This window comes from Gobius niger, assembly GCF_951799975.1.
Source record: "Gobius niger genome assembly, chromosome: 13".
Taxonomy (NCBI): Eukaryota; Metazoa; Chordata; class Actinopteri; order Gobiiformes; family Gobiidae; genus Gobius; species Gobius niger.
The window spans coordinates 25117721-25133160 of NC_136864.1; the positions used below are offsets into that span (position 1 = coordinate 25117721).

At 42.2% G+C, this 15440-nt stretch overlaps 1 protein-coding gene across 1 annotated transcript in view; it reads left to right on the forward strand.

The window, feature by feature from the left end:
* Positions 1–12758: 12758 nt before the first annotated feature.
* Positions 12759–15440, forward strand: part of tmie (transmembrane inner ear) — a gene marked incomplete at its 3' end in the record, with an annotated part of 40657 nt that continues 37975 nt past the window's right edge. Inside the window, exon 1 of the mRNA XM_079569213.1 lies at positions 12759–12891. Within this exon, the coding sequence (XP_079425339.1) occupies positions 12799–12891 (93 nt within the window). The 5' untranslated portion in view covers positions 12759–12798. The remainder of the gene's footprint in view (positions 12892–15440) is intronic.

A 15440-nucleotide genomic window follows, 5' to 3' on the forward strand; every position in this document is an offset into this window, starting at 1 on the left:
CGATTTCGAATGTAAAACATAAGGTTAGCGCCAAATCAAAGTTTTCCAGAAAGTATTTCAGCGTTACGTCATGTTAAATCAGCTAGTGATAGGATTCAAGGCTCTTTTCTGGGATCCGTTCATTTCAAATTTTAATAACACCAGCCAGATCTGTGACTCACAATATATTAGACGCGATCGATAAAAGGCACACTTTTTTGATCTGAGTAATCTAAACTTACAATGGGACTGAAACTTTGAAAAACGTGTTTGTGGATAAAATCTTGTGCCACAACTAATAAAGAGAGGCTGCAACTGCTATCCCTTTAAGTGCATTTCGCTTTGACTTTAGTGCTAAAAGGTTTCACTTGTGTCGCCTGCTCTGTTGTTGGGCTGATTCGTTCGAGGGGACTTCTGGGTAAAATTGACTGAAAAAAAGATCCGGTTCAAACCGTTCACCAAAAAGAGCCATTTGAAAGAGCCGGTCGGTCATGAACATCACAACATCCCTGATATCAGCCCCTGTGCAACATCTGAAGGGTGACAGTTGGGACAGATACAGGGGGCGTGGTCTCTCCGAGAGGGAAGGAAGTATTTTGGGAAACACCATTTTTCACACTTTTTTAGCTGTTTTCTGGCAGACTGTAAACTTATTTTTCACATAAAATAAAGTCAAGTGAAACATCTGGTCCTTATCGATGTTTTTTCACCACAGCAGATTGTCCGGTAGAAGCAACAAACCGGAAATTGCTCTATCCATGTAGCATGACGCTAACATGTAGCATTATGTTAGCATGCTCTGTTTTAAGTATTAATGCTGTTGAATGATCATATGCAATTCCAGAGATGCCGACGGTTTCCATTAGGGCTGGGAGGAAACACTTTTGTCACGATCCGATATACATTGCGATACAGTAAGTAATTATGATAAGTTATGTGTTTACCTTACAATGTGTCAAAAGTTTATAAACCAAATGCCATATGACATTTATTGACGTGTTAAGATTGAAAAGTGCATTTGCACAAAATGTAGCAAAGTGCTGTTACTGGAAAACAAAGAAATGCCTGATAAAATACTGAAAGTATGGCAATACTTGATCAAGTTAGTATAGATATCGATAGTACTTGGTTTCGTAGCAAAAAGTATTGTGGTCCAAATCCGATCTGATATTTTGTCCCAGCCCTTATGGCAAAAAAAAAAAAAAAAAGGATCACTAAAGTACGCCATTATATACAGTGGACTAAACGCTACTACAGTAACATCTTTTTGTGTGAAGTGAACAAATTATCCCTCACAACACATTTTTCATAACTCGCCTGTTTGTACTTAATAAACCAATAAAAACATTTGTCCCGCTTGAAGGAGGTGGGCCAGAGCGCAGCTCGGTTGTTCGTTTATGCGGACCGTCGCCACCCTGCCCGGTGTTGGCGGCAGTATGGACGGACGTTGTCATGCCGTGATGCCTCTATTTTGCGGTGCTACTACTAGCTAGCCCGTTCACCTCGAGGTGTATAAAGGTGTCATTGTGGTGGATGTCAGGGTGAAATTCTCCCCCGCATAAAAACAGACATGTGTTGATGAGAGGAGTGTGAACCAGGCGGTTCTGTGTGGGGATGCCCTGTGCCATCCTTCAGGAGCCAGCGTTGGCGTGGCTGTGCCTGATGGGGTGACCGGTCGCCATGTGCCGGGAGGCCTGATGTTCCTGCATATCCCACCAGTGCCTGGGGCTGTATTGATTCTCAGCGTGTCTCGATGTAGCCTGTGTGTCCTCCAGCTTAGAGCTTCTGCGCTTTGCATGAGTCTCATTTCTCTGCTTCTGTACCCTGGTTTGGCAACTGGCTTTTGTCTGACAGATAAAAGCTGCGGGTGCATTTGGATTGCTTGTGATTTTGGTGCACATTCGTGTTGAGTGCTTTCTTGCAAAGTATTGCCTACTTCCAGGAGTTACAAAGCTGTTGAACCGGTGGCAGAAGCAAGTCCATAACCAGCGTGCAGATTTTTGCTGCAATGGCAATATTGACCTGTGAACACAATGGCTTTGTAGCAAGAGCATCCCTGGTTTGAGTCCTTTGAGTTCGTGCAGCAAAATTATACAAAAAAAAGTTTTATTACATAATGAAGTGAACATTGTGTTACATATTTACGAACTGTTATTATATAATGCAATGCTTTCCTCAGCGCTGACTGAACGATGGCTCAACTATACAGACTACATTTCACAATGGAGGCGATAACTCCTTAATTGTAGTATTGATAACTTCAGCGCGAGCAATGGCCCGTGTCATGGTCCATTTACGTCCCTGGAATTAACTTTTACCACACATTTTCCGCATCTGAAGTCCTGAAACTGTTTTGACATGTGATCTGTGATATCTTTTCCATCTGACAGACGGCCCAGAGCTGCAGCACTTCTTTTAAATCACAGCATTTATACTCAAAATAAATCTTAATGCCGCTTTATGGCTGCTGTCTCTTTACTCCTGATTTATATGTTGACCGAGGCGATTACTCAGTGTCATCACATTCAAATAAATCACACTTGACCAAACACATTTATTATTGTTTTATATGGAGCCCATATTGCGCAGAAAGGTGTAGATTTATTCCAAAATGCCCAATAACCCACCAAGCCAAACACGGACTTCTGCAAACACGGCGTGCATAAACAGCCTCACCTATTTGTCATTCCAGGTTTGAATGGCCCCTTTCTCCGCGCGTCTCCTCCGCGGTATTCCCTCGTTCTGGCCCGGTGCTTCCTGCAGACCATTGACGGCGTCCAGAGACGAGTGTAAACACGGAGAACGCCAGAGGTTAAAGTTAGCCATCAGCATACCGGGCATCTGTGAAGTTAGCCCGCGCAAAAAGAAGAAGAAGGAAAAGAAAAAAAAAAAAAAACGAAAGTTCAGCGCCGCTCCAAGCTGTGAGAGTCCCATTCATCTCGTAGCACGGGCTCTCATTTACATGTAATGAAAATGAAAATAAACAAAACGGCCCTAATGCGCTCATTTACGGTAAGTGGACGCTAAGTAATGAGCTGATATCGCTTCTGGTGACAGTTGTGGAGTGAAATTGACAGGGAGCTTTTTGCAGTCATCAAACTAATCTAGTTAGCTTGAAGGCTCTTTCTTTTCAGAGTTGGTAAGTGAGGAGAGAAGTTCAACAGTCTTCATTTAAGATTCGGAAAGCATAGATTAGCTTCTACAAAATAAAAAAGATGTACAATTTAAAGGGATATTTCAGGATTTTTGACATATGGCCTCATTTCCTAGTTATCCAGAGTGTTGTTGATCTCTGGAGATTTATATATATATATTTTAATTGATGCAGTCCTTATTTGAAGAGTTTAGTGGTGCTAGGCTAGTGCTAGGCTAGCGCATGTCTATGGTAACTAGTAGCCTGCATTAAAAACCTCTTCAAATCATGGGGTCGTCCTCCAAACGTGGCCATATCTGATTTGTAGAAAGCTCCTTTGTGAATTCTTCGTGTAGTAACGCCGGCCGCAGGTAAACAAACTACTGTAGATCCGGTAACCTAGCAGATCACTCCGCCGCTGTGTGGCTTACAACCAGGAAGCTGATGCTGCTCAAATATAAGCAAAATGATTCTATTAAAAAAATTATTCAGTCAACACAGACGTTTATATGGGTAGTCTGGTGTTATATGTGATTTGCCTCAGGTGCACTGTGCTGGGGTCGGACTGTTTTTAATGCAGGCTACTTGTTACCATAGACGTGCGCTAGCCTAGCACTAGCCTAGCACTAGCCTAGCACCACTAAACTCTTGAAATATATATATATATAAAAAAAAAAACAGAAATCAACAACACTCTGGATAACTATGAAATGAGGTTCTGTGGTGAAAAATCCTGAAATGTCACTTTAAGGATACTCGAGTAACGATGACGTCGGCGTCGAGCAAAATTGCGAAATTGAGCACATTTCTTTTGCCTGAATGTTTGTAGACAGTAGTTTGGCGCGCAAAAATAAAACAAAAAAAAGCATCTTCAAATGTGCCTCCTATGACTTTTTATTTTTCATATTATTTTGTATTTATTCATCAGGGACGATGCAATCAGCATAGGCACACTTCAGGCTAATGTGATGCATTAAGAGCTTCTAGCTAGTGCTAATTTTCTAGCTATTGAGGTCTTAAGACATGGTCTGCGGGTAATGAGTTCCACAGCTTTGGACGTTTGACCCGAAAAGGCAGATTGACCAAACAAAGTCCTGCAGTGTGGATTCATACAGTCGTGATTGATGGAGCCTCTGGTGACCCTGTTCCTGTTTTGTCTCTTTACAAATGAACTGAATTAGAGAAGGAATTAATGGCCAAAGTTAACAAAGCTTGGCAGTTTATGCGTCTGAAGAATATTGCTGCTTGTTTGAACAAGGCAATCAAAGCCGACTCATCATGCTAATGTCAAACTGTAGATCAGCCTTTGGGTGGACAGCTGCTGGTGTTGCTCCCGAAGACCTGAAGTTTGCCTAGTTGTTTTGTTTTAGTGCATTCACATTGACATAAGGGGTTTGGTTTCAAGCTTTCAGTTGCCAAAATTGTGCAACTGTGACAAAAATATTCCTCTCACCTCCATTTAGTTTTCTTTAATATTGTGATTAGTGACAAGATCGAGATTTGACCCTTTGAGAACAGGGATAAATGCGGCTTATAGGTTCTGTGCTCAGGGCCAACTAGGGCAGGGTACTGTTAAATCTTTTTTAACACCAGTACTTTAACGATTCTTGGTTTTCGATACCCATCTCTGAATTATACTTTTTCCGATACCTATGCTAAAATATGTGTTGTCTAGAACCAGAACACAAAACAATAGTGTGTGGAAGATCTGCAAATGTAGCCCACAATATCGGGTTCACCTCCAATGTCAAGAAATGGGGGAAATTTCCAAAGAATTGGGGGAAAATATTAGTGATATAAAATGGGTCAAAATTAGGGGAAATTGGGGCAAGCATAAGAAAAAAGTGTGTAAAAACTTTTATAAAATGGGGCAAGCACTGGGCATTCAATACATGCTCTTATCGTCTGGGCCAACCATGCCCACCGGTGAATTGCTCAGCGCCCTCTACCCTCACCCAACTTCATGAGTCAAATCCAGGTTTTTGACGACGATCCGTTCTCCCGACACTTGGCAACGCTCCTCCATCTCTCTCTTTCACTCTGTAAAGCCGCAGACCTCATCTCCTCACAACACTTCATTACTCGCTGATGAGGAAAGCGACCTCTGGGCTAAACTTGAGCTGATCTTATCCCAGAAGAGGACATTGGGGAGTTTAATTGTTTGGTGCGTAATCTGCGCATCCCCCTTATGTTATTGCGGCTTCACTTGGGGCGTCTCTCTGCAAATCTCATCACGCTACATTGTATTGAATTAGAACATGTCAAGGGAAAATATAGGCAGTCGGTGTGTCTTATTAGAGTTTCATTCTACTCTTCAAGGTTCCAAGAGGTTGCATCTCTGTAGCGGTCGTTAGCATTAGCATATCAAAGATCTCGTTTCATTGTTCGAATCTTGCAGAGCTGTTGGCGTGCCGATGAATGCCGTCCAGTTGAGAACCATGTTGTGCATGATTGATATCCTATAAAGGCTTTGGGACTCGGAAGGTAGAGGGGAGAAAGATGGTTATGAAAAGAATATTATAACGATCCAACAATGCGAAGGATCTTTGTTGCAGTTCAGCTTTTGACAACAGGTCGAGTATGATGCTAGAGAACAATAAAAACCTTTCTATTCTTTGGGACGTATGCTATTAATATAGATTGAAGCCGCTCTCTCATGTGACCCACAACTCACAATCTCATTATATTGTTTTTGTGAAACTTCTCCCATTTACATTTAGTCATATAGCGGCTTCAAAATAATAAGCAATGACTTACTTTTACTTTAGAAAGCTCCAGAGTTGCCTTAAAGGGGGGGTGTTATGCAAAATCGACTTTTTCAAGCTTTACATCATGGTATTATGTCTTTCCCTCATTAAAAACATGCCTGAAGTGTTGCCTTGGCACATTCACGTATTTTTGAGTAATCTGTAAAAACTCTGATGGCGGCCATTTTAGGGATAGGTTTGCCTGAGTCCTCCTAGGAACGCCCCCACCTCCTCCCTCCGAGCTTTCGTCACCAGCCGAGTAACCAACCACTGCTCCTCAGCAGAACCCCCTCCCCACTGATGCCACAGACAGCGTGTGGAGGGGGCGTGTCTGAAAGGGTCAGAGGTTCTTAAAGAGACAGAGGCCTATTTCAAGACATTCACTACAGCCATTTTGAGAGAGCAATTTTATACAAGGCAGTTATTCTAATTTACTGCATTTACAGACCAACAGAATGTTTGGTCATCATTGTAGTGTGCTATAGACTGGTGCTATGTGATTGAAAAAAGCATAATACCCCCTCTTTAAAAAGCCATTATCATGTCTTGCTCTGCGCAATCGCGGCACATATTAAAGCGTGTGTTTAGGAACACAGCGCCGTTTGCTGGACAAAGGTGTGTACTGCAGTTTCAGTGGTTTTGTTGACACCTCATCGTTTTCATATACAAGTAAATCGAGAGATTTGTCGTACAACCAAAGACGAGCTGCGACCGGCATCAGTTTTTGTCTGATACTTACTGAGCCATCCTCTCTAGGATCTCTTAATAACGGTTCTATAATCGGCTAAAACAATGTTCACATTCCATCCCTAACTTACTAATCCACATATTGTTTATTGCTATAATTAGGTCCCTTTCAACACACGCTGAGAGGTGAAAGAGAGGCCAGCCACATGTCAGCCATGTCATCTAAGTCAGTTCAGGCGTCTCACTCATCCACGTGAACGCGATTCTCTCCCCCATTTTCCCACGCAACGACCACTCTCCTTCTCGAACACAAATGGGCTCATAGGGTAGAGTGGGCAAAATTGCACTACTGTAGCCTGGAAGTTTAACTCATTGGTTACGATTGCTGGTGCATAAATCCTCTCGCGTGACCCAGCTTCACGCCTCCGCGCCGTACGATGTGGAATGGAGTCCCCGAGTGAACTTCCGAGCTTTAACAAGTCCCCCAAACCGGAGCGGGCCACATGGTGCTGGCATTTCGCTCACAAATTGGGTCGCCGCCGCCGGGACCCGTGTCGGGCTCGAGTCGACACGAGGCAGACGCTGATCAAAAGATTGTTGAGGGAGTTTTCTGAATGCTTTAGACGAGATTGATTCATAGCAGCAAACAGGCAAAACTATGAGACTCCCAAGAGACTAAGGACTGAAAACGGCTCTGTCTGTGGATGAATATCAATGTCTACAACTCGTGCTGATACTCGTCATTGGGATTCTTGGTGCAGAAATGAATTTTGGGATAAATATAGTTTTCTATTCATTTGCGCAGAAAAAAAGCAGTGTCGTATTTTTGGAGATCGCAAACCTGGAAGTAGCACGGATGCATAGTTGTTGTTTTTTTTAAACTGCAGGACCTTAAAGTAAAGGACGTATCACGTTAAAATAGAGCTTTTTGGAGCTTTAACATGTCTTTGTTTGTTGTATCGTCGTTCACTAGTCAAAGGCAGACCTGGTGTAATTGTTTCATGACACTCACACAGTATTGAGTGAATTGTGCCATTGTTAAAACCGCAAAAACGGTTCTGAGCCTCTCTGCTAAAAGTGCATTCATCGCGCTGTGCTCAAGCTGTAAACCACGCCATGAAACGAAACTGAAAGTTATTTTTAAAATGATTATCACATTGCTATTCCTACAGCTTTTGACAGAAGGAGCACCACTCAAAGTCTTCACCATTTGTATTTCATTGTTTGCTTTTGAATTCTTTCAGAGACATTAATCATCATTCATTTCAAATGAGAAAACAAAAAATATGAATGCTGTGGTCCCAAAATGATGTTTTATGTCTATTTTTAAGCCCCATATGCAGGATATGTCCACTTTAAAGGAACAGGCCACCGTTTTTCCATCCTGAGATATGTTCTTACCTGAGCTTAGAAGAGTTGATACGTACCTGTCTGGTCTTTGTGCGTGTGCTCAGTCACGCACAACGCCCAAAGATGTAGTTAGCATTTGGTCCCTCCTGGCATATTCCTATAGCTCCAAACGGGGGTGAAGTTGGAAGCTACCACGCTCTTCCACGGGCACGCACAAAGACCAGACAGGTACGCATAAACTCGTCTAAGCTCAGGTAAGGACATATCACAGTAGAGAAGAACTGTGTGCCCTCAGTCACGCAAAAAGACCAAAGATGTTGTTAGCATTTGGCCTCTCCCAGTATATTCCTATAGCTCCAAACGCTTTGAAGTTATACGCGACCACGCTCTTCCACGGGCACGCACAAAGACCAGACAGGTACGCATCAACTCGTCTAAGCTCAGGTAAGAACATATCTCAGGATGGAAAAACGATGGCCTGTTCCTTTAAGACCAGCCTTACAACATACACAACCACTCGATGCACAGATGTCCACAAACTGTTGTTTTTAGTGGATATAGAAACAAACTTTCTCAAATTACACAAAACAAGTGTCAAAGTAGTGGAAATCATGTGTCCCCCATTGTGCTTTTTGTCACGGGGGAGGGAAGCTTGGCCGTTTTGAAGACGTTTTAGCGACGCATCTAAAATACATCAAGCGTTAACTTGTAAAAAGCAATCAGATGAGCTGAATAATTAAAACCTCCAGTTTAATATCTGTTCATGTTTAATTCAAGCAAGCAACGGACTTCTCGCTATAAAATGTCTGATTTCATAAGCTGCTAAATAAACTGTCAGAACTTTGCCTCCTGATGGCAAGCGTTAACATCCCGGGGCATCCATCAAAAAGGATTTAACTCAGCGGAGAGCCATAGCAACAAAATGTCACATTTGCCCCACCGGAGGAGACCCTTTCCCTCGCTACAATCATCAGCCCAGTCCATTGACCTTCAGTTATGAGGGAGCCATATATATATATTATTTTTTTTACTCAAATCCAAGTCAAATGCAGCAGGAACTTATGTTGCAAAGCATTCATTACATTGAGCGTAGTTCAGTAGCAATCAGCCGCACACTACATGACGAGACTTGAAGTTATCTTTGCTCCTCTGTGACTCTGCCAACACATTAGCCACACCGTCCAGTCATGTCACCCGCCTTTGGACACCTTTAATGAGACCTTATTTCACATGTGCAAGCGAAGAAAGATATTGAACTTTGTGAGAGAGTTTTTTTTATCATGTGGTAACTACAGAGATAATAGGGCTAAACCTTTCTTTAACGATTGCCATTGTTGGCGCCATAGAATCCCACTCAAGGAGAAGTGGCGTTCGTAACGTTTGCTGACAATAAGAGGCCGAGAAAGTCAAGGAACCTTTTCAGAGCTAGCCTTGCCAAGCGCAATGCATTCTTCCTATAGCCGCTTGCATTTCGCCATCAAACATCGCAAATTATGAGCTATCCAGATGAGTTCAGCTGTTGTCAACCATCGACCACATTTAGGTGACAGTAAATCCTCGTTCCAAATCCTTCATCAATGTGCAGACCTTTCTAGATTGTACTTTAAACAAGAATTAGCGTGTTAAAGTGGCCTCTGAGGCTGAGCTACAGTAAATGCTAATTCATATTCAGTTCGTGCTTTCGGTGGAGTCGGAAACCCAGTGAACGCCATCTTATAATATTAATGACAGAACCACAGAATTCAATTTCACACTCTATGTTTTCATAACCCTTTGTTATTCATAATCATTATTTCGAAAGAGAAAATGAAATAAGAGTGACAGACATACCGGATGCCCCTGTGCATTCTTCAAACACTGTAATTCTCCATCTATTGATTTGGAACAAAAAAAAACAATGATTCCCCCCCCCCCCCCCAAACAACAAGGCCCAGCTGGACACAGACCGATCTATGTATTGACTTCAGGAGCGCTAAGTGCCGCCATCCGAGTGGTTATGAAGAGAAACAACAAGGACTAAATGGGCAGGATGTATGAGGGGGGAAAAAGACATTTTTCCATCTTCTTTCCGGTATTTTTTGCCTGTGAAGATTTGGAGGTTGGAACCGTCATGGCTACAGGGTGTTGTTAGGACTTGTGGGCGCACAGTTATTGATCTGTTCACCTGCTGTACCTGGAGCTTGGCCTAGTTTCACTTGGCTTGGTTTGTTTAGCAACCCCAGTTTTTGTCCCCACAGGTTTTCTCCCAACGTCTCCACAAAACCAGTCCAATATTGCGCTTTATTGGCCCCATGACCAATTCCTTTTTTCTCCACACACAACATAGGACGTCCACATGACACGGTAAGAAGCAGTTGCCTCTAAACCAGCCGCGCCTGGGTCACTGATTAGACCCTTTTTGTAGGGAAATAGAACAACAAACATTGTCACCAGCGCCCCCTAATGGCTATTCATCTCATTATAGCAAAGGCCGGACTGGGAATCCTTACAACTTAAAGGTGAATTATGCAACTTCTTATGTGGGAAAAAAAAAGTGTGTATTTGACCTTGTAGTGGCCCTGTATGACGCTTTGCTCAGCGTGGCACCATTACTTTCCGCCACAGTGGTCTCCAGGATCAATGGTTTGGAAGGTTTTCACTGCTGACGGACCCCTGAAAGCAAACCATTGATCCTGCAGCGTTGTAGAGACCACCGCTGTAGGCGCCACGCTGACCGGCAAATCCACACAAAAGACCAGGCACCTTTCACATTAAAGCAGTACTCAAGCCCCTGCAGGTGTTGTAGCATTTTGCATTGTTTTTACTCATTAATTGTCCGTGAGAGTAAATACTACACTGACAGAAAAGAAAAAAGGCAGAGAGGGATATTGTTCTTTGTGCCACAACTAAATGACACAATGGGGATATGCTTTTCACTCAAACTTGGCTGTAAATACTGTTTAAGTGGCGCTAGCCCACAGTTAGCTTTGCCTGGAGCCTGTTAGCTTCTTCTTCATGATACCATTAGTGTGTATTGGTGGCTCTTACCCGGTGGCAGCGAAGTTTAAATTGTGATTTTCTGGCCAGAGACACCAGGGGGAGATGAAAGACCCCCCCAGTCATCCCACTAACACTTGTGTTACCCCCCAGAGGGACTACGGAAAGGATTTATTAAGGTTAACAAGTTACTCAGTACTGCTTTTAAGTACAGCAATATGTCACTTTGGTTTTGGTTTCTTCTTCTACCTCTAAAGCGCTCTGATCAGTGCTTCATGGGTTACATTGTGCTATAGATGAGAACCATGAAGCCTATCAGCAAATATTGCATCTGTTCTGAGCGTCGTTGTGTTCATTACGGTGCAACGGAAAAGCAAACCACTAGAGACTTAATGATAAACCTCTTAACCCCCACTTTAACCGAGCTCATTTTCTCCAGTTATAAAAAACAAATATAAAAAACAACAAAATAGTGACAAAAACTAGTTAAATGAGGTTAAAACAGGTGATAAAAAAGCAACAAAAACTTTAAAAAAGGGATAAAAAAGCAACAAAGGGCAAAACATTTTTTTTTTTTACAAAAACAAGACACAGGTGAGGATGAAAATGCAGCAGAAACCTCTTCAAAAACACAACAAAACAGGCGACAAAAAAGCCCCAAAATTTACGACGGAAGAGTGACGACAACGCAAGAAAAATAATCTCACTTTCAGAAAACCTTTCGATTTGGGTAAAGCTGAACTAGAGAAAATGTGCTCGGTTCAAATGGGGGTTAAGAGGTTAATTGAAAATACATTTAAATTCAATTTAAAAAAAAAAACACACACAGTCAAAATTATTTGTTTAGTTTCGTGTCTTGTAAAGAGTCAAGAATAAACAGTTGTGGTTTGTTACAAGGACAAAAATGCAGATGTAAAATAAAAGAAATATCTGTTGGTTATGAAATGAGTCATGTTCAATCATTAAAAAAAGGTTTGAAAAAAAATCAGGGAAATCGTTCCATAAGGGATGCAACGATTTCCCACAATTTTTTTTAAAACCTTTTAAATCACGCAGCTAGCAGGATCTGAAAGTTTGTTTTCATTGTGGCATTTCCGCTGCTGCCTACAGAGGGAGCTCCAGGTGAAATCCTGACCACCCCTGTGTGTCATAGACATTATCTCAAATTTTAAAACGTCAAATGTAAAGACTCAATCATTTGTTTTGTAAATCGCAATTTCAAAATGGCTACCCGATTGGTAATTTCTTCATTTCTGTATTTTTGTTTCTCTTTTTCAGATCAAAAGACATCCATGACCACCGACTTATCGTCCAAAACTTCACTAACCAGCTTTTCCGAACCAAAACAAAAAAAGACTACGAATGACGCGACAGAAACTCTCACCCAAAAATATTGACATCATGACTTCCAATCTTACGCAACATTTACCGGCGAGCGCCTTCCCACTTCCCTCCCCGGAGTGTGACACAAAGGGATCCGTTTACTGTCCTGCGCCGGCCGACCCGATGAGCCTGTGGTCCGCCCATCCCCCCCTCCTCCCTGCTCTTTGATAACGTAGCTCCCAGCGCAGCGCCGGCGGTGGCAGCAGGTTGTAAACCACACCGGCACGCTGTTGATTAATTAATGCGTCCAAACGGCAAGGCTGGCTCGCTCCGCTGTCAAACAAAACAAAAAAAAACAGAACAAAAACAGCGTTTCGGCGGACGAAGCCAGCCTATAGCTTTCCTGGTCGTTCCCTTTTTTCGAATGTTCGGGGAGGCGGGTGGAAGGCGCCGGCGAGCCACCCAAAGTGACCGTTAATCACATTGGGACAGTGTAATTGCGCCTGGGGGGAGGGAGGGGGGGTCGGAGTGAGGACGGAAGAGCAAGCAGAGGATACAGGGGCTATAGGGTGGAAGCCGGCGGAGTACCAGGGGGGGCGCAGGATGGTGGACGTGTTCCGCGACTGGGGAGTGCTCCTGCTTCTGCCCCTGTCCCACCGAGTGTCCACCGCCTTCGCGCAAATCCCGGATCCGGAGGTAAGCGCTCGATGAAACGGCGTGCCCGAGATGTAGCCATGGGTCAAACGGTATCAAAAATAATGCCCGAGAAGGTGCTGTTGTTGGTGGAAACCGGAGAGCTTTACGGATGAAGTCGGGACACGTGTTGGGCAACGTGTCCAAATTGACCATCAGTGTCATCTGCTCCCGCTAATTTACCGTTTAAAAAAAAAGGAGAAAAAAAAGCTCAAAAGGCAGACAATAGCGATCATGTGGAGAGCCGATGGTTCAATTCGGTTTATAATGGAGAGTGCGGCGGCTAAAAGCATCCTTTGTGATTGCTGCCGGCCTATAGTGGTGTGGCTTTCATCTCATCACAAAAGGACACACTTAACAGTTGTTGGCCCGTCGACTTCCTCACACAAAAAGTCAGTGAGAGATGTTTGTGCTGTTGTGGGTGTTTGAAGCTGAGACCGGTCCAGACGCCTCCTGTGTGAAAAGGTTAGTCTCAGGTCATTGTGAACAGGAGTCAGCGGAGGGGAATGGCTGCTGTTGGCTTGAAATGTTAAACAAGGATACGTTTCCCTCCGCTGTGTTTCCGATCACGGAGGCCTAATCCAGTCCACGCTATTTCTACACGCTGATGTGTTTCTATAGGGCTGCACACAGTGAAGAAGAAGAATAATGTATCAAGTATCAAGCGCTTACGACCTTGTATGTAAACTAATTGGCTAATGCTAGCTAGCTGCTGTAGCTAACGTTATATGTACTTTTATTCACTGCAGATATAATTCAACCAGACTCTACCAGACTTAATACTACATTAAATAATGAACTAAAACTAATTGAAAATTGGATCAAAGAAAATAAGTTAATTATTAATGTTGCAAAAAGCAAATGTATGATGTTGGGATCTAATCATCTTTTAAAAGAGTCCCCTGCTCTGAATTTGTTTGTTGGTGGGTTGATCATTGAACAAGTGGCTGAGGCCAAACTGCTTGGTGTGACTCTGGACAGCAGGCTGAACTGGAACGCTCACATAAAACAATTAGTAAATAAAATGGGTAGGAGTATGGCCGCAGTTCGGCATTGCAGAAAATGCATACCGACTCGCATACGGAAAACTTTGGTGGAATCTATAGTTTTATGTCATCTGGATTATTGTCCCATCATTTGGGCAACAACTACAGAGAATAATTTAAACCGATTACAGATTGCACAAAATAAAGCGGCTCGGCTTGTGCTTAACTGTTCTTTCAGAACAAGTATTACAGACATGCACAATCAGTTAGCATGGCTTCAAGTAAGAAGTAGAATCAATTATTGTCTTATTAAATTTCTAAAAAATATAATTATCACAAAAGCACCTGAAATGATTTATAATAGACTGACTCTCTTCAGTGATGTTCATACTTACTCCACTCGCCAATCAAGTGAAGGGCGTTTTCTGCTACCTGCCTGTCGAACAAATCAACTTCAGAGAACATCGTGTTATAGAGCAATGGTGGCGTGGAATTCACTCCCACAATTCCTGGTTTCTGGGAATCACAATGTTAGTTTTTCCAAACGACTTAGATTGTATGCACTTACTTTGGAGTAACTGGATCATCTATGTAATGACTTTACAATGAGCTATGTCAGCTGATATGTTTTTGTTATATTTGATATGATACCCCGAGAGTGGTAATATTTGTTATCATAGAAGAGCTTATGTTGTTATATTGTCATGTTCAGTAGGGCTGAAACAGCGAATCGATCGGTCGACAAATAATCGATTATTGAAATAGGTGACAACTACTGTCAAAATTTGTCAAAAAAAAGGGAAGGGAAAGGAAGAAAAAAAATAAGGAAAAATGAAAGAAAATTAACTAAAAATAAAATAAAAAGAAGAGAGAAAAAAAGAAAAAAAAGAAAAGAAAAAAAAAAGAAAAAGAGAAGAGAGAGAAAAAAGAAAAAACTAAAATAAGAAAAAAAGAAAAAGAAAAAACATTTACCATCCTAATACTCTATTTACAGCCAGTCAATTAGTTGTGTAAATTACTGATGGATTGATCAACTATCAAAATGACCGTTAGTTGCAGCCCTAGTGTTCAGTATATATGTGTTGTGTTTCGTTGTGTTTCGCTGTGTGTGTGTGTGTGTGTGTGGGGGGGGGGGGGGGGTATGTGTTTTGTGTGCACTTCTGTATTTGTCTTCATTGTTGCACAGCCTTGATGTTAATATTTGTTTAAAATTGTTAAGACCCCAGGAAGAATAGCTGCTTTATTTAGTTGCTAATGGGGATCTAAATAAATAAACAAAATAAACAAATAACATTATATCGAGGGCTGTGACAAAAAGCAGCGTTCACGTCATTGTGGGCTTCGATTGCAGTCTTTATCTCGTACTCGAACTCCGATCACTCTGATCATCTCCGAGTTTAGAAGTTTGTGCGGTGTTCCAAGGCATTTTTCCAGTGCCAGTTGCCTGAAATGCAGCATAAAAACAAGATTTAAAAGAAAAGCGAGTTGTATGTATTGTTTGTGTAGTTTATTTTGAGCAATTAACATTTTCTCTTTCTCCGGAGTTTCACAATCATACAGTTAATG